Source organism: Rhopalosiphum maidis, chromosome 1, assembly GCF_003676215.2.
Source record: "Rhopalosiphum maidis isolate BTI-1 chromosome 1, ASM367621v3, whole genome shotgun sequence".
Taxonomy (NCBI): domain Eukaryota; kingdom Metazoa; phylum Arthropoda; class Insecta; order Hemiptera; family Aphididae; genus Rhopalosiphum; species Rhopalosiphum maidis.
Window position 1 is genome coordinate 81460641 of NC_040877.1, and position 23055 is coordinate 81483695.

The 23055-nt window shown below is 23.3% G+C and overlaps 2 protein-coding genes across 7 annotated transcripts; one reads left to right on the forward strand and one right to left on the reverse strand.

Annotated features, from left to right (window-relative positions):
- Positions 1–1347: 1347 nt before the first annotated feature.
- On the reverse strand, positions 1348–5212 carry LOC113555467 (dual specificity protein phosphatase MPK-4-like). The gene is made up of 7 exons (XM_026959779.2): positions 4930–5212; positions 4625–4756; positions 4307–4403; positions 4040–4126; positions 3594–3742; positions 1797–1896; positions 1348–1731 (listed from the first exon to the last, which is right to left on the reverse strand). Exons 1-7 carry the CDS (start codon positions 5003–5005, stop codon positions 1407–1409), a joined length of 966 nt encoding a protein of 321 aa, XP_026815580.1. The 5' UTR covers positions 5006–5212; the 3' UTR covers positions 1348–1406.
- Positions 5213–5389: 177 nt separating this feature from the next.
- LOC113555466 (DENN domain-containing protein Crag) lies at positions 5390–22788 on the forward strand. Of its 6 annotated transcripts, none has more exons than XM_026959774.2 (29): positions 5390–5761; positions 5834–6044; positions 6102–6198; positions 6843–7159; positions 7256–7428; positions 7518–7876; positions 8175–8319; positions 8418–8593; positions 8666–8849; positions 10951–11092; positions 11255–11400; positions 11463–11588; positions 11662–11867; positions 12186–12312; positions 13152–13348; positions 13511–13650; positions 15694–15813; positions 16364–16475; positions 16907–17035; positions 17099–17584; positions 18796–18885; positions 19842–19991; positions 20142–20335; positions 20432–20627; positions 20699–20838; positions 20977–21137; positions 21202–21473; positions 22109–22284; positions 22476–22624. In XM_026959774.2, exons 2-29 carry the CDS (start codon positions 5846–5848, stop codon positions 22622–22624), a joined length of 5109 nt encoding a protein of 1702 aa, XP_026815575.1. In that variant the 5' UTR covers positions 5390–5761; positions 5834–5845. The 6 variants fall into 6 exon arrangements, with proteins under 6 accessions (XP_026815575.1, XP_026815573.1, XP_026815574.1 ...); XM_026959772.2 differs by having other exon boundaries at positions 5390–5688; XM_026959773.2 differs by having other exon boundaries at positions 5390–5684.
- The last annotated feature ends 267 nt before the right edge of the window (positions 22789–23055 follow it).

Genomic DNA, 23055 nt, shown 5'->3' on the forward strand with positions numbered 1-23055 from the left:
AAAAGCAGAGCTTAAAACCAAAAGCAATTTTGATTACCAATATTAATTTTATTTAAATTCAGTTTCGTATGCTGGTATTGATTTTTATATTTTGTATTTTGTTTTTATTACCAGTATTGATATTTTTAGTGATTCCAGTTTTTATATTATTTTTGGTTTTCAATTAATTATGCCAGTATTTAAAATCTATTAAATTTCTGTTTTAAGCACTGCAAAAAGTAAAAACATAAAATGTGACAAAAATATAATTATATTTTTATAAGGAGTCTTGCAATAACTTCAAATAATTTAAAGTGAACGGGTGTCTTGGATTAATAAATTATACTACTCTATTAACTATACCAGTGATTTAACTAAAATATAAATGGAATTATATTAGAAAAATAAGTTTTTAGAATAAAAAATACCATTGTTATTGAAATTTTATTTTTAATACTAAAAATATTACATGAATGTTTATATACTATTGAGTTAATTCTCAAATCACATTAATAAATCATTTAATGGTAACTATACCAAAATTTGGTATTATAAAATATTTATATTCAATATTTCCATTACAGTCATAATATATCTTCAGTCGTGATAAAAATAAATATAATAAAAAGTTTAAATAGAATGTAAGTACTTTAATCTAAATTTTATAAGTATTTTTATTATAAACAATTAACAAAACAAAATATTAAATATTATATTAATCATTTCATTAAATTATATTTTAACCTCCAAAAACCAATTCCGCTAGGAATACACAATTGAAATACATTATTTCCAGTTCTTTATTTTTCATTACACATTATAAAAATTGGAAAACATAAAGATATGTTAAACGAATAAATTCATTAAAACATTTTATTAATTTTACTGATATTTCAAGTATACTTAGCTATTAAATTTAAATTGATAGATATTGCAGGTACTTATAAATATATATTGTATGAATTATAGTGGGACTCGTTTGGCTAATAATTGCTTAGATTAAAGATATAAGTTTTAATGTTGCGGTGTTTACACCGCTACCATAACCACTTGGAGGTTAATTAAAATAACTGGCTGAATTTTTTTGGCAGTATTTTATACAGACTCTTCAAGATCTAACTAATCTAAAGTATTTTCACATATATATATGTCTCCAAACTTAGTAGTTATAATAAGGTAATAATTATTAATTAGTATAGTATTATTAAGCTTATAAATATTCAAAATAAACAATAAGTGCTTTAAATATTGCACTAATGGCCTAATTTTGGTTTTTATTTATAATAATTATTAATAAAGGGCTATTGGTTATGTGTATATTGGGTTTATTGTCTGAGGTATCAATAATTTAACATTATTTAATATCAATTAATAAGGAAATAACACTTGATATTTATTTAGAATATCATTGTCGTGATTATAGATTTTTAAACTGTTGCTTGAACATTTTGCAAAAATCCACTATAATCTATTTTAGATGGCACAAAATAAAATGCTGGAGATACTTTGGCACCACATTGACATTGACATCCCATTGTCCAACTATATGAGCCAAGTTTAGATTGACATTTTGGACAATTAATTTTTCCACTTTCAGATTGACTTACTGACATCCAAGTCATTGGTTCAACAAAGATAGTGTCTGAACATAGTTGAAAGCCTGAATAATCTGAAGACAATTTTGAATCTTTCCATGACAATTTTTCATTGATATAATGTGGTAATAAATTTGATTGTAAAGCTAAAATCCTTCTAAAATAATAATAATATGTGTATAGGTTATTGGTATATAATAAAAATAATAGTAAATACAATACCGGCATTTACGGCATCGATAAACTTTAGGATCGGGTCTAGCACATATTAAAGATGGGTCTCCCTTAATTACGTCAATACAGTCTTGAGGTAAAATTTTAACTAGAACAAAATCATAAATTTATTATTTAAAATTCTAAGTGGTGTATAAATGAATTGGTTTTTAATTTTTTTTTAACTTCAGTATAAAAGTGTTTTGATTATAAACTTCAAGGAAGGATTGGTAATATATTAGGTCTATTTTGGTCAGGATGTTTTAAATTTATGTAAGATAAAAATTATGTATGTGAGTAAATAATATAATATTAATAATATTTTTGCATATTGAATCTACTATAGCAGCATACATATTTATTAAAAGTTAAATTTAATAGGATAATTTTTACTTAGATAGATTATTTTATTAAACATATGTACAGTATTTAGAATTTTGGATATTATACATGTAAATTAATGTACAAAAATATAAACCTCTTAAGAAAACACCACACCCACATGTATCTAACATACCTAATTTTAAGTTTCAAAATAATCCATTTTTAATATTAGAGTGAATAAACCTATCAATAATATTATCAAATATAAAGGTAAGAATTATTATCGAATCACACATAACCTTGTTTTGATATTCTAATTTTGAAACAAGTTAAGAACATTTTAAAATTTTAATTTAAAGTATAAGTATCTTTTATAAAGTTTACAGTAATTTTTCTATAATAAGGAACTTTATCTAAGTTTATATTTTAATTTTTAAGTGAATTAAGAACATTTTTAAATATAAATATTTTACATACTCATGACTTGTTTAAAAATTAAAATACCGTAAAAAAACCAATGAGAGAACATAGATTATGTTTTCACTTTTAAGTTTGATAATAGGTAATTTTACTTTAATATTTAAGCTAAACACACAAAAATGATTTAACTGAATGAAAATTAACCTTGTGGTATGTTTGTTAGTTGTAGACATTATATGTGGATGTGGCATCCTTTTAATAATGATTTTTAATTCTGATAGTACCTATTTTGAAAATGGGTCTATTTATAAATGACTATTAGTAAATTGTTTTGTACTTAATGCAAAATACTGAAATGATGCTTCTGACAATATTTTTTTCAAAGTACTTAATTAATGTTTAGATTAAACTAAAGGTATTGCTTATTTATACCATGAACAAACTAAATTACTTATACTTTTCTATGTTAAGACACTTAAAACAGCATTGATTCAGAAGTTAATAACATGATACAATGATGATACAATTGTTTACCTAATATTTACATATCTATAAGTATAGTTTGTACTATAAAACACTTATAACTAGAAATATAAAAATGTATTTAATTTTATTAAGAGGGCCCAACACCTGCATGTGTTGTCACTGTCTTACACGAGTTCACAACATAACAAATTTACGCTCAGCAGATCAGGTTTAACTCCATTAGTTTATAAATTAGAGTGAATTGACCAATTATGAAACTATATGGTAAGAACATTATCTGTGTTTATATGTTGGTTTTTTAATATAGTTTAATTTTTTAGCAAATTATGCGTATATAATAAACTTAAATTAAAAATGCTCATAAATCACTTAAAAATTGAATAATCGTAAAAAACCAACATGTAAATACAGATAATGTTTATAGTATATAGTTTCATAATAGGTCAATTCACTCTAATTTTTAAACTAATGAAGTTAAACGTGATCTGTTGAGTGTAAATTTGCTATGTTACGTACTTATAAAACGGAGACAATACATGCGAGTGTGACGCCCTCTTAATTAAATAAATTGCCAACCTTTTTTTACTTTTCTAGCAGCTATTTTCAGTCTGAACAGTTTAAATTGCATATTGTTTTTGTCAATTTTCCATCCTAAAGTTTCATACAAATTGAGTTGTGCTTGAAAACCAATGTTTGGTAATGCAGCAGCATTTTTATCTTTAACTCTATAACAAATTTTTAATAAATTAATAGTTTTTTTTTATTGCTTTAAACAATGCTATATTACACAAAAATATATTTATATGAAAGACTGAAATAACTTTTAAGTTATCAAAATCATTGTCTGGAAAAATGTTAGCATAAGTCTTATTCTCATTGTCCAGTTTAATATCATAATACAAGAGATAAACTTATGAACATATATAAGTTTTTATATATACTGTTTATATATATTTATATATTATGTATTTTACACATAATATTCTATTCTATCAATGACTGATAAATAATTATCTACATACCTTTGAAAAGCATCATCAAAACTAATTTTATACTTTTTCATAATATAAGCTGTAATAATTGATGCACTTCTGGATATTCCGTAATAGCTATAAGTACATTAAAACATTTTTTTTTTTAAATATGATTTTGAAATTGGAATAGTTTAGAGAATAGTTATTGATATAAATATGAAAATTTAATCTACTATTGGATAACACTAAATATTTATTTTAAGATAATAAATTCTATTCTTAAATCTTCATATGTACTAGGTATATAATACTCACCAATGCACCAGAACAGAACTTTTTTCTTGGCCTATTTTTATGAATTCATATGCGCTATCAAAGTGGCTTAAAAGATCTTCTCCGTCCATATCGGTAACTATAAGTAAATGTAACTTAAATAATTAAATATAAAACCGTATATCAACTAAATTTTTATATATAGGCATAATAGTCTATGTTATTGAATTTAGTAAGAAAAGAATCATGACTAAATGGTAAGAATGTGGTATAATAACTATTTGAATATAAAATATATAAAGGCTAATAATTAAAAACAATTTAAACTAGGTAATAGATTTACTTTGGAAATATATTTACCTTGTATATATTTAACATTAATATCTCTCAAATCTAATATAATTTCTGGCAGTGGACAAGAATCCACTGTTATTATATAATTGATTCCGTTGCTTCGTAAAAATGTTAAATCAATAGCAGCTGTTAAGTTTCCTGAATTAAATATTAATGTCGATCAGTTTATTTTAAAACTAATTAATATAGATAAAGATGAATATACTTAAAAATTAAAAGAAGTAGAAAGAATAAAAATGTTACAGCATGAATTATTTATCACTTTACAAGTAAGATTTTTTTTGACATATAAATAATAAATGTTTTATTACCTAGCCATAGACCATCTTCAATAGAAAATACATGCTTAGGACCCGAATCGAAATCATCTCTACACAAATTTGACATTATATTTGTTACTGCTAATAACACAGCATAATATCGGAATCAAGTAAATCAAGATATTATTGAATTAACCGATTAATTTACAACCTGTAGAATTTTTTATTGAAATAAAATTGTAAATTGTAATAATAATATGTATTGCAGGCCAGTTATTGCATTAATGCATTATTATTTGTATTTACTAAATCGGGTAAACAAACAAACCTTGATAAGAAATGAAGAAAATATTATCCCATTTATGACCAACAGTCGTGGTTGACACATATATTATATTTATTTACACATTCCGTGTCTATCTTTTTTGTTATCATAAACCTTGCTACTGAAGTTAAAACCAATAAATTTATCAATTGAATTGTTAATGAACAATAAGTCCGTATAGTTATCTATGGTATACCTACCCAATATTATTATTTTCGTTTAGTCTATACAACTATACCTATATTATAGAGTGTTATTCTCCACTCCAGAATGTCTGGGTTCTGTTCTTCTGTTTACTTTTGCTTGGAAAGTTGTAACAATGTGTTAATGTTTTTAAATTAATATCAATTGCACCGCAATGGCTGCAGTTACTCATGGACCGTGTTCTATATTACGATTCGAACTATTAAATAATTAATATTGACATATAATATTGTACATATATATTATTTTTTACTTCTATCATAAAATCATCTATACAGTAGGTAACTAAATATTTTGTATTGCAAAATCACCTTGATCATCCAAGGCTGTATTGGGTTTTGTTTTTCATGATTTGTGTGTTCTATTTTACTCTAGTATATCTTAATATATTATTTAAAACAAATAACCACCATTTTTATTGTTTAGAATTCATTAATAATGGAAGAACGAAGGGTAGTCGATTATTTTGTTGTAGTTGGAGCAACTGATGAACAATCTCAAGACGATACTAATTCTACTCATCTAAAGCAAAGTTTATGTTCTGATTTACCGCCAATTACCGATTTAGCTATAGTGTTTCCTTCACTTGGTGAAAAGGTACCCCCTGGTTTTACACTTATAGAGACAACTCCTACTGGTGAGTATGATTTTTACCTTGATTGTTTGAATATACCTAATATTATTTCAATTTTAGGTCTAGTAGCAGATTTAAATCATGGAAGTCTTAGGAGTCCAGAAGTTTTTTTATGTTACCAGCGTGGACGTCATAAACCTCCTATTGTTGATATTGGGTAATTAAAAATATAAATAAGTTTATTAAAATTAATATTAACATTACAACTCACTTATAATTGTTAGTTATAATCTTATATTTTTTTATTATAAAACATACTGAATTGATTATTTTATTTGTTTCTTTGTATTTTTAGTTTAAGTTGAATCGTTAAAAACATTTTATTATCTTTATTAATTTATCGTACCTCTTAAACTACCCTTATTGTACCAAATAAATAAAAGTGTAGGAGGAGGTTATTTAATTGCTTTAATCTAATGAATTTTGATATCACTTTTTTAGCCACGTATTTGAATCAAAATATCAACTAGCAGATCTGAAATATTAAATATTGTTTGAATATTTTATTACTATCATAAATAAATAAATAATATTTCTTACTAAAAAACGTATAACTATTTACTTCACTTCTTGAACAAGTTCTCTTTACTACAGATATGAGGCATAATAACATTTCACACATGAACATCATTTAATGTATTAATTACCAACTTACTTAAAATTATTAAACTTTTGTTATTCTTAGCTTTAATTTATCAATTGACCCGGGTACAAATATAAAATATAAAGTAAATTATATATGAATCAATATTTTCTGTCATTACATTTATATTTTGTATAAGTGTGTGGAATTTTTTTCAGTATTATGTATGATGGCAAAGAAAGGGTGTTACATGATGCTAAAGTTTTAAAAACAAGTGTTAGTGGACAAATAGCAAATATTAATAACTCTACTTCATCACGTACATTTATAACTTATCGAAGAGCATCACCTACTGCACCATGTAATATTTTAGCTGTATCACATGTATGTGTAGTTATAACCAGTCGAGGTGAAACACCGCCACATGCATTTTGTTTAATACACAAAAATCTCAATAAAGGTATGGTTGGATCAGATGTCTACTTATGCTACAAAAAGTCTGTTATGAAACCCAAATCTATCACCTATAAACCAGGTAAAACTACTTCTTTTATACTGATTTTTAAATCTTAATATAATTATATAAATTTATCAATAATTTTGTAATTTATTTAATGTACTAATTTTGTAGTTATTACCGATCGATATCCTAAGACAGATAGAAATTACTTCCATCTTCTGCCTTCGGTAGCTTTATTTTGCTTACCAATGGGAGCCACACTTGAAGCATGGCCTGATGAAGCATCTCAACCAGATCCTATATTTTCAACATTTGTTTTAACAGTTAGCGATGCTTCAGAAAAAGTATGCATTTAAAGATTTTACAATAGTATCTTTAAGAAACCATTAAATATAATTTTTAATATTATACTGATAAATTTTATTATAATTAGGTCTATGGTGCTGCAATTACTTTTTATGAAAAGTTCAATGGAAAACTTTCTATTGAACAACAAAAATTATTAGGTTTAAAAGATTCAAATGAGTTAAAAAAAGGAATTAGTTTACATGCTAATAAGAGTGTGTGTGTTTTGTCACATTGGCCTTTTTTCGATACTTTTCAAAAATTTTTAATGTTTTTATTAAAAACTTCTCTTGATGAACAAATACCTATACCTATTGAAAGATATATAACACATTTGGTTGATGAAGTACCATTTCCTTCTCCAGAGAGACCACAGATTCTTGTACAGTTATCAATGGACACTCAGCTCATATTAACTCAACCAGAAGATCTGCCTATTCCTAGAAGGTGATTTAACTTATTTTTTTATCAGTTGTATTTACAGTTAAAAAAAAGCATTTAGTTCATAATAATAGAAACTCTTGATAGCTTAATTTTTATATAGAGTTAAGTTAATAAAATTATAACAAATGTTTTAAATAAAAGAGTTCTTGTATAAACCTGTATGATTTAATTTAAAAAAAATATATATATTTTGTTATATCATAAATAAGTTATTTTTATATTTGTTATTTATATTGTGTTGTTATACTTGTATTAATATAAAATCCAATTAATTTATAGTATTCAATTAATATATTTTTAGTGGTGCTGGTTTTCATCAAATGATTATGAATTTACAACCTGATAATTGTCTTCTATTACTTTTGTGTGCTTTAACGGAACAGAAACTTCTCATTCATTCTTTAAGACCGAATGTACTTACAGCAGTGGCAGAAGCAGTTTCTACAGTAAATAAATTAGATTAAAATGTTAAATTATCATATAATATTTATAATTATTAATGTAATTTTGTTATCAAATAATTATTTTTATTAACAATTTTCAGCTAATATTTCCATTTAAATGGCAATGTCCATATATTCCATTATGTCCCCTTAGTTTGGCTGAAGTTTTACATGCTCCATTACCATTTCTGATTGGAGTTGATTCAAGGTTTTTTGATTTATATGAACCACCTACAGATGTAACTTGTGTGGATCTGGATACTAATACTATAACACTGTAAGGATAATTTTTAAATGTTATAATAAATAATATTGTAAATTTTTTAAATTTGTTATTTCATGTACAAAGTTGTGAAGATAAAAAACATTTAACAGCAAAACTACTGCCTAAAAAACCGACAAGGACCTTAAAGAATACTTTAGAAAAACTCAATGAAAAACTTGATGATCTCCAAAGAACTTATAAAGCTACATCTAATAAAAATATTGAAGAAACTAATATTGATAGAGATTTTTTAAAAAAACGGAAAGAGGTAATACATATTATTTATTATTTTATCATTATTTTTGCAATTTAATTGAATATTAAATTAGTTTTATTCAGAGCTCAAAAATAAATATTAATTAGCATCAGTATTTTAAGTATAAGATTGTGAAATGTTAGGTATTACACTAAAATTGCTGAATATGTAGATCCATTTAAATGTCTACACTTATAATAACTCGCATGCAACACTGCTATAGCCGTCCCTACTATATAGTATATTTATATAGTATTATAGTATTATTACACTTATAATTTTTTTTTTTGTAAAGAGAAGTAGCATAGAGATACCCTCAAAATAATTGTCCACTTTCCATTTATTTTAACCTAAGTACTTTTTACTTTTTTTTTTTATTAGCTTATTATTATTTTCTTGCCCAAAAATGTATATTTATGTATTAAAATATTCCAATAAATATTATATTTTGGAATATGAAATTAAAATATATATTGTCATTTTAAACAGTAAAAATCTTAAAAGATCATAATTGTAAAAAATATAATTATTTTAAATACGGTATTCTACAATAACATTAAATTATGTAAAAAATAATATTTTAAAATAATTAGTAAATTGATCACCTATTTTTTAGTTCGTAATGTAATAAGAATTTTATTTGAAAACAAAATTCTTTTCTACTTATGCAACAATGATCTATTCTTTGATAACACCCTTCCCCTCCTTTTTACTATAAATACTATATATATCTATTTAGTATTTTACAATATTTTTTTTTTAAACATATTCAAGGTCATTAAGTATTAACACAAAACTGATAATTTATAAATTTTAAATGCTTATTTTTACAAGTCGATTCTATTTAAAAAAAATACTTATTTTAAAACTATTATTATTTTTTTCATTATAATTTTTTTTAATAACATTTTCAATTTTTTTTCCGAAATTGTAAATTGATGAGTAACAACATAAAAACCTAAAAATAATGATAAATAGTAAAATACAATTTTAGCATTATCCTATTTTTTATGTATGAGGTAATTAATTTTTTTTTTTATGTTTAAAAAGTAAAAATGTTTTATCAAATTAATAGTTTTTAATTTTAATTAAAATTGTATGATTTTTAAATTAAACAAATTTTGAATCCAATAAAATCGTGATTTCAGAAACTTCCAAACCCTAAGTGACTAATGAAAAACACAAATTAAAAACTTAATTTTTCTATATTAAAATACTTAAAAAAATATTATGCTTTTAAATAAGAAGCTTAAAACTTTGAAATCTTGTTGTCAATTTGTCATTCATAATAATAATAGTATAAGACTATAATGGCTAATAACTAATAATTTAAATCATGTAAGCAAAAAAATTTCAAGATAATGATATTTAAAAAACTACCATATTTATACATGGTAATATAATTTGTAATAAAAGTAACATTTTAGTATATATAATATATGTTTGAACATAAAATATTGTTGATAGATAAAACTCATATCAAATTACTAGTGAAATAATGATATTTTCATGAAGATATCATGGAGATATAGTTAATACTATAAAACGATATATATTTATGAATTATTCATATATTATTATGTAAAGTATTAGTGTAGAACTGTAAACAGTATGTAATATTATATAATGTGATTTTATTCATAATAAATGATAACTGTATTTATTTACAGAATGATTCATTTATCAAACAACACTCAATATTTCAAAATCTATTAATGTTTTTGAAAATAATTTTTAATTATATTGAGTATTATATTTTTATTATAATATTTTAAGTTTTTACTTTTTTTGAACAACATACATTTTTAATTTCATATTCTGCTTCAACAATTTATAAAGATAAAAATTATTTAAAAAAAATGTTGTTTTATTTTGGCTGGAAATTATACAAGAAAAACATTTATAAAAACGTTAATAGATATTGAAATAATATAATATTTAATGCTGATAATGTCCTATGATATGTTCAATGATAAAATAATCATTCAGTATATATATAGATAATTTAATATGATTTATATTTGTAATATTTGAATAATAATATGACAAAATAAAAATTTTAATTGACCTTATAACTTTTCTTAACTACAACAATTATGATGTTTATTTTTAGCATGAATTAGAATTAGAGATTCAGGAAGCTTTTCTTCGTTTCATGGGGTCTATATTAAAAGGATACCGATGGTATCTAAGACCTATTACTAAAGCACCTACAGTTGGAGCTACAGATACAAGTTCATTGTTTGATTTGCAAGGTAATTATAATATAAACCCTATTGTGTTGTATAATATGTTATCTATGAAAAAATATACTGTCATTTATTGGATAATTTACTCTCATAATGCATTGTATAAAAATAGTAATAATGGACTTTATTATTTACTAAATATATTTAATTGTACTGTTTAATGTTTAGGTTTTTTAAAATCCAGAGAAAAGACAAATGTAAAATTTTATTCTCTTTTAACAAAAACTCAAATGTTTATAAGATTTATTGAAGAACGATCATTTGTATCCAATATGGATGCTGCTTTAGAATTTTTTGATGAGTGTTCAGAAAAAGTATTATTAAATTCAATAATTTATTTTTCTCAGTTTCTAAGCTCCTCAAAATATTATTCCAGATTGATTTAGAAAACTATGATACAAGACTGATAGAACTTGATACATGTGGTGAAAGTGAAAGAACAGTGTTCATAATGCCACCAGAAATGAATGATTTACCATTTGATACTCTGTATACTTACGAAGTAAGATAGAATAATATATACTAATTTATAATCAATTGTTAATGTACCAATAACTTTTTAATTTTTTATTTAGAATGGATTTATTCTAAATTCTGAATTATTAATATGTAAAGAGTCTAAAAATTATTTGAAAGTAAAAAATAATGAACATCTACCTATTCCTGGCAGTCCAATGGCTAGGCGTACAAAACATGAAGTTAAATCAGCTCAAAAACTGGCCCGTAAATATTCTACATCTCCTAGTCTTTGGGCTAAATTTTTACTGGGAACTTGCTATAGGTAATAATCTTAAAATATTGTCCCATAATAATTGTTATTACTCTTAAATGTATTACAATATTTATTTAACATAGGTTTAATAAAAAATAATTATTTTGTAATATTTTATGTTTCTAGGTATGCCATTTCATAATATTAACAAACCCTATTTAATTTTTTTTTTTTTAATATACAACAAAATTTTATACTTGGTTAATTTTAGGAATTTTCTTTAAATACAATTGTCTTTTAAAGTAATTTATAAATAAATCTAAATTGTATTTGCCAATGATTTTATATTAAATCTAAATTATAATGTATTCATTATTTTTTTTCTAGTTTGTGGTTTATTCATTTACCAAGTCACATACTTCAATCAGAAGACCGTGCTACATCTACTCTACGTTCAGCATATGAGTTATTAAATAAATTTCAAAAAACTGGTGTACATTTATTGACTGATGAGGTTTGTCTAAAAGTATTTTCTATAAAAATATAACATTTTTATGATTGAAAATGAAATAACTGATTTAAAATTATGAATTTGATTGATTTATGAAGATTTAAAATTTATAGTTGATATTTTTGACAGAATATTTTCAAATGTGATCAATTATTATTATATTTAAACTAAAATTAATACAGCTGCGTATTCAGTTTCTATTCCTTTTTTCTATTCAAAATAATGGTTCCATAATATGGCTTAAAAATATATATCTATTATTTATGGATTTATAAATATCTTAAAAAATAATTAAATACATCAGTTTTAAGTTCAAAACAGAGGTATAAATATTATAAAAAAATAATTTAATTAATTAATAGCCGCAAGCATTAAAATAACCTAAAATGTATTTATAAAAAAAAAAATAATGAATATAATAAAAATACATTTTTATGTTAATAATTATTCACTGTTGTTTATTTTACGAGAACTTTTATCAAGATTACACAATCACTTTCATTATTCGTTAGAAATTCAATAATTATATACATAAATTAATTAAAAGTTTAAAATAAAACTCTTGACTGACAGTATTCATGTGTATTGCTTCATGTTAAAAAAATGTACTTAACTACCTATCCTTAATTTAAATGCCTTATGTAAGATCAAATTTATCATTAAATTTGTAATAACATGTACATTAAGGTTCCTTGGTTCTTAATATAATTTAATGGATACTAAAAACTTTGCATAACCTTAAAAACTAAAAAACTCATTTTAGTTAATATAAAATTGAAAAAAATGTATTTTAATTGTTTATATTAATATAATCCTCGATTGTATTTTTTTATGTTGTTCAGGTTTGCTACAGGGTTATGATGCAGTTATGTGGGATTTACAATCAACCCATGCTGGCTGTAAAACTATTACTAGTAATGAAACGTTGTGGACTCCATCCTAATGCTATAACCTATGGCTTTTATAACAGAGCTTTGTTAGAATCTACTTGGCCATCTGATTTAAGAACGCCTAGTCAATTGTTATGGAAAAAACTTAGGCAAGTTTCCAATGTTATTAATGCTAATAATTAGTATTTATTTTTTTTTAATTTGAAATATTCTAATAAAGAAATAATTATAGAACAAATTTAATTTTAATATCTATATTTGTATTTACTCATACATATATGATATAATTATACTGTTATGTTTTATTATAGAAATGTTGTATTAAGTGCAGCGTTATTTAAGAAAGCTGGAGCACAGAATAAAAAACGGAGACATTTAGAAGAGGATAAAAATTCCCATACCTCTTTAGAAAGCTTGTCTACAACAGAGAAACATCCTTCAGTATCAAATAGTGAGTAACTATTTACTAATTTAAATTATTATTACTATTTTTACTTATAAGTATACACAGAAACAGTGCTGGATTTAACTACTGTGCTGCTATAAGCATAAAAAATAAATTTTCGCCTTTTTAGGTATATAAATAAATTATTTTATTTTATATTTTGAAAAGAACTTTTATTATTTTAGAAATCATCAAATTATAATATAGTATTGAAATTATAAGAATTGGGTGCATTGGTAAAAGTTACACATTATTGACATTTTTCTCAAATATTACAAACTATATATATGAAATAAAAATAAAGTATTAATACATGACCCATGTATTATATAATATACAAATATATATATATTACAATGTGTGCTAGTAAAAAAGAAAAGATATACTGAATAATATATTTCTTTATGAATGTTAAAAATATTAATCTACATAATTAATGGCTTTCAGCATGATATCTGAACTGCAAAATTGTTAAGTATTGTTGACGATAAAAATAATGATGAATTTTATGATTTTTTCATTATTATAAATGATTTTTATTTTTTACTCTGTATTACCTGAAGATTAGAACCCATAGAAAATAGATAAAAGTTAGGACCAAGTAAAATAAAAATTTATTTCATATTTCCCTGAAACATATGTTATTTTTAGGTATATTCTCATACAATAATGAAATAATACAACATAGTTTTTGAATTCTTTTTTATTCATTTATCAAGATTTATTAATTGAATATAATGAAAAATTTGAAGTCACTTCCGTGTTGAAATGATTTGATTTTTACTGTCATTAGATTTATTCTCTGTTTTTATTAATGAAAATAGGTTTATAAATATAAAAAATATATATACAATTAATTTTATACATAAAAGTAATATAAAACAATATTAAACTATGCTTAGTACTTAGTTAGTAATAATATTACTTTATCATATAGACTGACAAACAGACTTTTCTCAGAATCATTTTTCATTTGTAACTCAATGATTATGCTATACTTGACATCTACTGTACAGTAGAGCTTGCTACTTATAATTTTATTTTGTGTATTTCAATTGTTAGTGTTAATTTTTTAAACTGTTTTTTTAACTTCCAAGCCATGTTAAGAATAAACTTCTAAATAATTGGTTAATGTAATCAATTATTTATAACTAAATTTTTCAACTCTTTGTAGCTGATGGTTTTTTATTGACCCAACACTGGTATATAAACCTATCCATTATATATTTGGCTCTCGTATAGTATATTATATAGTCTACTGTTGAATGTATGAGTTTTGTATACTGTACACCGCAAATGCATAAATAAAAAATAAAAATATAGTATTAATAGGTAATGTTTATCAATCGTGTCTTAATTGTTGTCAAAAATGCGGAATATTGTGTTGTTTTTTGTTGATTTGTACATCTCTTTTTTTTACTCTCTCCTTAGATACATACAAATTAATATCACTTCCACGCTAATAACATTGAGTATTTACATTGTTTACCAAAACATTTTTATTAATTAAAATATTTGTGGTTGATTCATCACTGTTAATAATTAAATAAAAATCTCTAGCCGACATATTGAATGCGTATAAATTGTTGTCGTGCATTAAGTGAAATACTAAGCGCCTAAGCACCTCTAAGCCCATACTTTTACAAAAAGTCAAAGTATTGTTATTGAAAGTCATAAAGTATAAGGCTATAAACATAATCTTAAACCTGTGTAAAACCTGGCCAGCTGTAGGTAGACCATGTCCTATTATGGTCTGTAAAATGTATTTGCCAGTAGACCGCTTAGTAAACAGCCATATATTTTTGGGTATTATATATCACACAAAATTTTTTATGAATATTTAGAAATTAATTCATTATTGATAGTAAAATAATATTTAGAAATTAATTCATTATTAATAATAAAATAATATTTAGAAATTAACAGCTAATATTACCTTCTGATTTTATTGTAATAATTGTTATTATGCATTAGTGATTCAATATTTTACTTAAAATGTTATTTTAAAGCAGTTTTCTATTAGATATTTAAAAAAAAATTTTTTTTCAGCACCTAGAAAATTATCTATCAATGTAGAATCAAACTTTGGATTGAGAAGTCGTCCTACTAATATTGTCAAACAAATATCCTTATCTACAGAAGATGAACAATCTTGGAGTTCACAACAATGCAAGTATTTATTATGGATGGATCAAACTTACATTTACATGAACTAGAATTCATTTTTACTCAAACTTTTAAACATAAAATTAAACTTTTAAATTTGTTTTAATTTTAAACAATAATATACTTTATTTTAATTGTTAAAAAGCTATAATATTGGTATTCAAAGAAATATATTATATCTATAATAATATCACGTTTGATTTTTCTTAACTGGAATGTCCGAGTTTAAAGTTTAGTGTACATGAGAGTTTGGTATGTTTGAGAACCTAAAATAATTAAAACATTTATAATGTAATATGTATTAAATATATTTTTTCTTAAAAATTAAATGTTATTTTAAATATTTAACAATTCTATTATTATATTTATACAATTACTAAAATATTTTATTTAATTCAATATACTAGTATTGTTAAAAACATATTAAAAGGTATAACCTATAGTTCTACTCACAATAATATACAATATTAATAATACAATTATCTATATAATCTTAACAATATCAAAACTATAATTAAAAATAATATATTATTAAATAATTGTATTATTTTAGTTGAAAGTAGTGCTGGTCTCTTGATGACTACTACTTGTTCAAGACCAAATTCAGCATGTTCAAAACAAAATAGTGATTCAATATCTATTGAGAGTGAATCTGATTTAAAAAGGTATTTACTCGTACATATTATTTTTAGTATTTTTTTATCCATTATCAGCAGTAGTTTTAGTTAATAAAGTGCAAATAATCAGGTAATCTTTTTATCTAGTAGTTTTTCAGTAGATGTTTGAAAATTGAGAATTATTTATTATTTTTAGTAGACTAGTTTAAAATAAAAAGTAGATTTTTTTGTAAATATTAAAAAGTAAAAGTTTGCTATTAATGATTTTATCATTTCATAGAATATATTAATATTTAAATATTTTTTTTTTGTATTCATGCTTAACTTGTTTCTTATACATTCAAAATTAAATTTATTTTCAATTCAACAAATTAAATGTAAGACAATAATTTATGTGGAAATATTTATAAATTATATATTTAAAATTCAACCAACAGTTGCTTAATAGAAAAGCAAAATAGTTTAATATTTTTTTTCAGAGGCCGTAGTGGGTCTCTAACAGATGAAGTTCGTCTTCAAATGTCACCAAGAAGACATCATCATTATCATCCTACACTTCAAAATTCATCTAATGATAAATCATCTGAATTACTGAAATTATTAAAACGGTAAGTTGTTAGCTAATTAGTTTGTTTTTATAAATAGGTATATATTGAATATGTTTTTTATAGTTCAAAAAGTTTTGGTAATGATGCTCAAATTCTGAAAAATCTTAATGATCTTAAATATCAATCTGATTTTAAAAATGGCATATCTAAGAAGCTTGTATTTGATGGTCTAAAATCTTTTGAGTCTTCATTAGAAAATCTAAATGAAGAAAATACTTCAAATCGATTTGCTGAGCCAGCCCAGCGAACTCCAGTATTTGAAAATGATCCTCTGGGGGCATTTCAAGAACCATCAGAACCTATTCCTAATATATCAGTTACTGTTCCAAGAGTAAGGTCTGGTATTGAGCTAGACCGTAGTGGTTCACCTGTATTATTTCGTGAATGGAGTAATATGCATCGTAGTGCTACATATAGTGAAGATGTAGGTAATGTTGAAAAACATATTCAAAGATCTTCCACTATGCCAGCCCATAGTACTAATGAACAAGATTACCAACAAAGTCCAATCAAGTCTGCTTTAGGATCAGCATTTAAAATACCTTTTTCGTAAGTAAAAATTTCTGTTATACAATAACTTAATTTGTAAGATGTAACTTACATATACAATATATAAATTAATTGGAAAATCTGTAGATAACTTTAATTTAAAATATTTTAACTATAATTTTTCTAAAAATGTTTAAATTACCTAATATAATATTACTGATAATAATATTAATTATAATCTGGTGTGGTTATATATATAGTGATATATGTATATAAGTGCCATTTATGTTACCTATAATATTAAAATTATTTTAGTACATAATGTAGGTACATAAATAACTTGATTTAACATTAAGTAGTTTTAATTTTAATTTTATTTCACCTTATTAATTTAATATAATTAATTTACTATTCCTGAATACATAGAAGAGGTATTTATTTATTAAAAAAATAAATAAAACAATTTCACACAAATATCAATGATTTGTGTGTTCTTTATAGTCTATTAAATTTGTAAATTAGTTATCAAGTGTAAAACCATACAATTTTACCATAATATTATGTTGTATTTTTTTAAATAGAAATTTCTTTCGGTCATTAAAAATTCAACTAATTTCAAAAAAAAAAATGTTCTAATTACAAATAAATAACTACAAAATGACTATTTTTAAATTTTTAAATAAAAACTTTATGTGGCTTTTTGGCTTTTTCCTTTTTTTATTTTAGACCATTGTAAAAAGTAAACTATTAGTCATTTATTATACTGAAAAAAACTGTACTACAATAACTGCATTATTTTTCGAAATTACAGATACTGACTTTTCAATTAATTTATATGCTGTATATATATTAATAAACTAATTAGAAAAAAGAACAATTTATACAATGTATAGTATGTGTGTAATGCATATAATTTAAATACTTATTACAACATTTTTCTAAACATTTTTATTAATTTAAAACTGTACTATTATACAGCTAAGTGACTAAATGATAAATACTAAGACAATGCTGATCAAAAATATTTAATTAATTAATTTTTAAATCTCTTTGGACGCAAAACAATACAACACTTCAGAAGTTAATACTTATATAATAATGTTAAGCATGTTTACATTTTGTGTAAATTACATTTTATTTTTATTATCATAGTATTTTAGTAAATTAGAAATCAGTCGATTGTAATATATTTTATATTATTTTATTTTTATTTAGTTTGTAGATTTTTTTTGTTTTTGTGTAGTAGTTTTAGTTATTATTTACATTTACAGTCAGTATACTCCAACTAAATTTTCATTACCTCGTAAGTCTGATTTCCGTATGGGTACCAACATTATTGAAAATGCATTCACCAATCTCAGGTAAAGTATCATTTGATCTTTCATAATTCACATTAATATTTAACTATAGAATGGTTACAAATTGTAACACTGCGGTATTATGTATAAAATCTATGCAGACTCAAGTTGTGTATTATATAATAATACATCCTTAAAAAATACAATATATCCTTCATATTATTACAGTAGACGCTGCTTATAAGACTCACTTTGGGACCAGCACAAAGTGAGTTTTATAACTGAATGAATCTTATAGGCGAAGTGGAAAAAATTAATTAATTACCTATTTATAAATTTTATTTTACTACATATTTTGCTTTAATTTTAATACTTTAATACATATTACATATTACATACTTATTATTGAATACATTTAATAATCCTGATAAAAAAACTAAAATTATAATAGGTAAATATAACATATAAAAATATTATAAAAATTAAACATTAATAAAAAATTATAAAGGATGTATGTATAATGTATTTATTATTTATTTTGAAAAATTATTTTTGAAAAAAATTTGTAATTTTAGTTTGTTTTTTATTTTGTTCTAATATTCCGAAAATATACTGTTCGTAATCAACACCAATATTATTTAATTTTTCAATACCAATTTATATCTAAATTATAACCAAAAAAGTTTATTTTCTACTATTTATTTTACGAAATTTGACTCTTATAACCGATTTTTTTTTTTAATGTATGTCGATACGCCCGAACCGTTCCAGACAATTTTGAGTCTAATAAGCAACTGAACCTTATATCCATAAATCTTATAAGCAGCATCAACTGTATTTATAACTATAAAATGATTTATTAAAATAAGTATAACTTTGTTATATATATATATATATATATATATATATATATATTATTAAAATTATTATATACTTCTTATATTATATTAAAATGTTACTTAACTCATGAATAAAAATTGTACCTACAAATTAAAAATTATTTGTTTCTATATTTTCAGTTCATCGAGTTTTTCCGGGAAAAAATCTAATGAACTTTTAATTGGAGGATTAACTAGTTTAAAAAGTGCAGCGAATACAATGGTGAAAAAATTTGATGAAATCAAAGAAGCAATATCCACAAATAATACTCCTATAAAAGACTATGTTCAGTTTAGTATAACTTTTATTTTAATTTAACAGTAACAATGTATCTATATTTTTAAGCAGACTTTCTACAATAGTAAAAACTATGACATTTAATACTCACGGTTCTTAGATTAGATTATTTTAATTACATATATTCTCTTTAAAATATTTAGATGCCAAAGGGAAGAAGATAATTGGAATGGAGATGACAACGATCAACAATCAAATGAACCAAGCGTTAGACGTAAAATATCTAGTGAAATATCTTCCCTTGGTGTTGCTCAACATTTAGATTCTTGGAGTTCTAATTTAATTGATCTTTTTACTGATGGTAACAGAAAAAGTAGTTCTACAAATATGAATTCTGGTAAAAAAATGTTTCACTTCAAAACCATATTCATTATTTAAAATACATATTATATAATATATATTATAATGTTATACATGATTCATATTTAACTAGGTTGTGCAACAATGGATTCATCACAATTAAGTTTATTTCAAGAAAAACTTTATAGGCGTTCTAGTCATACGCCTGAATTGGTTGCTTTAGAAATTATTATGACCACATGTTCAAAATGTCACAATTGTGGATGTCTAATGTTTGACGAAGAAATTATGTCTGGTTGGGTTCCAGATGATTCTAATTTGAATACAAAGTAACAATCTAACTGACTATTAATTATATTAAAATGCTAAAGATATTTTTTTTATATACATTCTACAATAGATGCAGACTATGTATCAAGGAAGTAGTACCATTTTTAACTGTAGATGTAATTGACTATCGATCCAAAAATAGCAATGTAATGGATGAAAATTGTAAAAATCGAGAAAATATAGATTTACTAACAGAACACAATGCAAGAGGTATTTTATAGATTTTTTTTTAATTTGTTTATTTAAATAATAATTATTTTATAATTTTCATTAGTTGATTCCTTAACTAATAAAGAATTAAGTATTTTTCAATTGAATAGTTCTTATTTGTGAATTATTTATTTATAGATTTAACAAACAATGGATATAAAACTGATACAATAACAGTTCCTTATTTAAATCCACTTGTTTTGCGTAAGGAACTAGAATCTATTCTTGTGGCCGAAGGTGATATCTCATTAATACACTCTAAGTTTGCTGATGAACATCCAATAATATATTGGAATCTAGTAAGGAATTTTAATTAATTTATTCATTCATTCGTAATTTAATCTTAATTTGATTGCTTCTAAGGTTTGGGTATTTGAAAGAATAGCAGTACCATCACATATTTCTGGTTTATGTTTAAACGCAAATTGTGTACTTGGTGATAGAGATATCATTGATTTCCATGATATTTGGTCAGCATGTGATTCATCCAATATTTTGATAACAACTCTGTGGGACAATCCTAAACTATATGACGATTTAGGTTCTCCCATGTATGTATTCTGGTCTGATGAAGAGTCAAAGGAGAGTTGTTTGATAAGTGCTTTAGTCACTGATCGCAAAACAGTACCTAAAAAGTGAGTAATTTTTAGTATAAAAATTTAAAAATTAAAATAATGTACTTTAAATTTGATAGAAAATTATTAGTAGTGAAACTTAAGTATTCAGATGTTCTGATGTCTTCGCTCTCATTTGCACGTTGCCTACATAACATACCAGCCCTTGCTGAGGAAAGTAGTCTTCAGTTCCATGAGAGCACACATAAGATGTATATATTATTTTATTTTATATGCTGTATGGGGGCTAAGCATTGTGAAAACAGTCTGGCTTCCATGTAGTGATTTACAATGAAAAAATAAGATATTTTAATGTCAGATAACATTTTTTACGGATATCAATAGCAGAATATTATACTATTTAATTTGCAAACCTTAATTTAAATTCAATATTCTTGAAAATCCAGTGAAGCATTTCTAGAATTTAAAAATGGTATTCTATGTTTATAACTGCATTGTTAAGTACTTTTTTTATATAATTTTAAAGAAATATATATTTTATTTTATTTTTAATTAATACTCTAACCAAGAAAATGATTAATCAAAAATAATGTAATTTGAGTATTTGACATTAGTAAAAATTATAATTTTTGTCTAAACCATTACTAATCTCTAACAATTATTTTATAAAATAATAATTTTCAATGTTGTTTCAGTGTTATGTCAAAAATTATTGCAAATATTCGGCGTAATAATCTGACAGATCCACTCAAAAAACTAGCTCTTGAGAGAAATAAATTGAGGGGCAATGACTTGACACATAGTCATTCTCTATACAGGGATATCCTATTTTTAACAATTACAGCGATTGGTCGTGAGAACATTGATATTAGTTAGTATCTAATTAATAATAACAATTTTTTTGAATAGAAATTTTAACATTTTTACATAATATTATATATGTAATATTTCAAATATTTGACCATTAATTACTGCTGTTTTGGATAGGTTTACTTTGTATTGCCTTGTGATTATTAATATTATTTATTTTTGAAATAAAAGTTAAAATATTTGTTATTTCAGGTGCTTTTGATCAAGAGTATTTAATAGCTTTTGAAACTGTATCAGAAAATGATTCCAAATTATTGTTAAAATGCGATTACCCATTATCAGTTGGAAGTCAGTATTGTCGTCATTTGTTTAAGGAACTTGAGCTTTCTAATTACAAGTGATAATTCAACTACTTTATTTTGAAACACTTATAAATGTATTTTGTGTATTAATGTTATCTGCTCATATTAAATTATTAAAGTTATAATAATAGATGTAGTTATCTACAACTATTGAGAATAGTCAGTTATTAATTGACTTTTAATATTTGTTAGTTTTTGAATTATTTGTTAATAATTGTATCATGTTTTTTTATAACTTAGACATGGTATCATTTTTTTACAAGATGTATATAATTATTATATGTTAAATGTTGCAATTTATATGTAACAATAAAATAACTCTATCAATTAACTGTTTTTGTCAATTCTGTTTTAATAATTCACATTATTTTTTCTAATCAATATTTTTGAAATATATTATAACTATATACATAGCTTCCCTATTTCCAAATGATGTTTTATATATGTCTGAACCACGATATATATCAATT

Bases quoted from the DNA above. Each gene is read 5' to 3' on its own strand.
- LOC113555466 (XM_026959774.2), top strand. From the start codon at position 5,846: ATGGAAGAACGAAGGGTAGTCGATTATTTTGTTGTAGTTGGAGCAACT. The intron at 18,886-19,841 runs GTAAAGTATCAT...CTATATTTTCAG, and splicing joins AATGCATTCACCAATCTCAG to TTCATCGAGTTTTTCCGGGA. The intron at 21,474-22,108 runs GTGAGTAATTTT...ATGTTGTTTCAG, and splicing joins CGCAAAACAGTACCTAAAAA to TGTTATGTCAAAAATTATTG.
- LOC113555467 (XM_026959779.2), bottom strand. From the start codon at position 5,005: ATGTCAAATTTGTGTAGAGATGATTTCGATTCGGGTCCTAAGCATGTA. The intron at 4,757-4,929 runs GTAATAAAACAT...TATTTAATTCAG, and splicing joins TGAAGATGGTCTATGGCTAG to GAAACTTAACAGCTGCTATT. The intron at 3,743-4,039 runs GTATGTAGATAA...AATTTGTTATAG, and splicing joins TTTGATGATGCTTTTCAAAG to AGTTAAAGATAAAAATGCTG.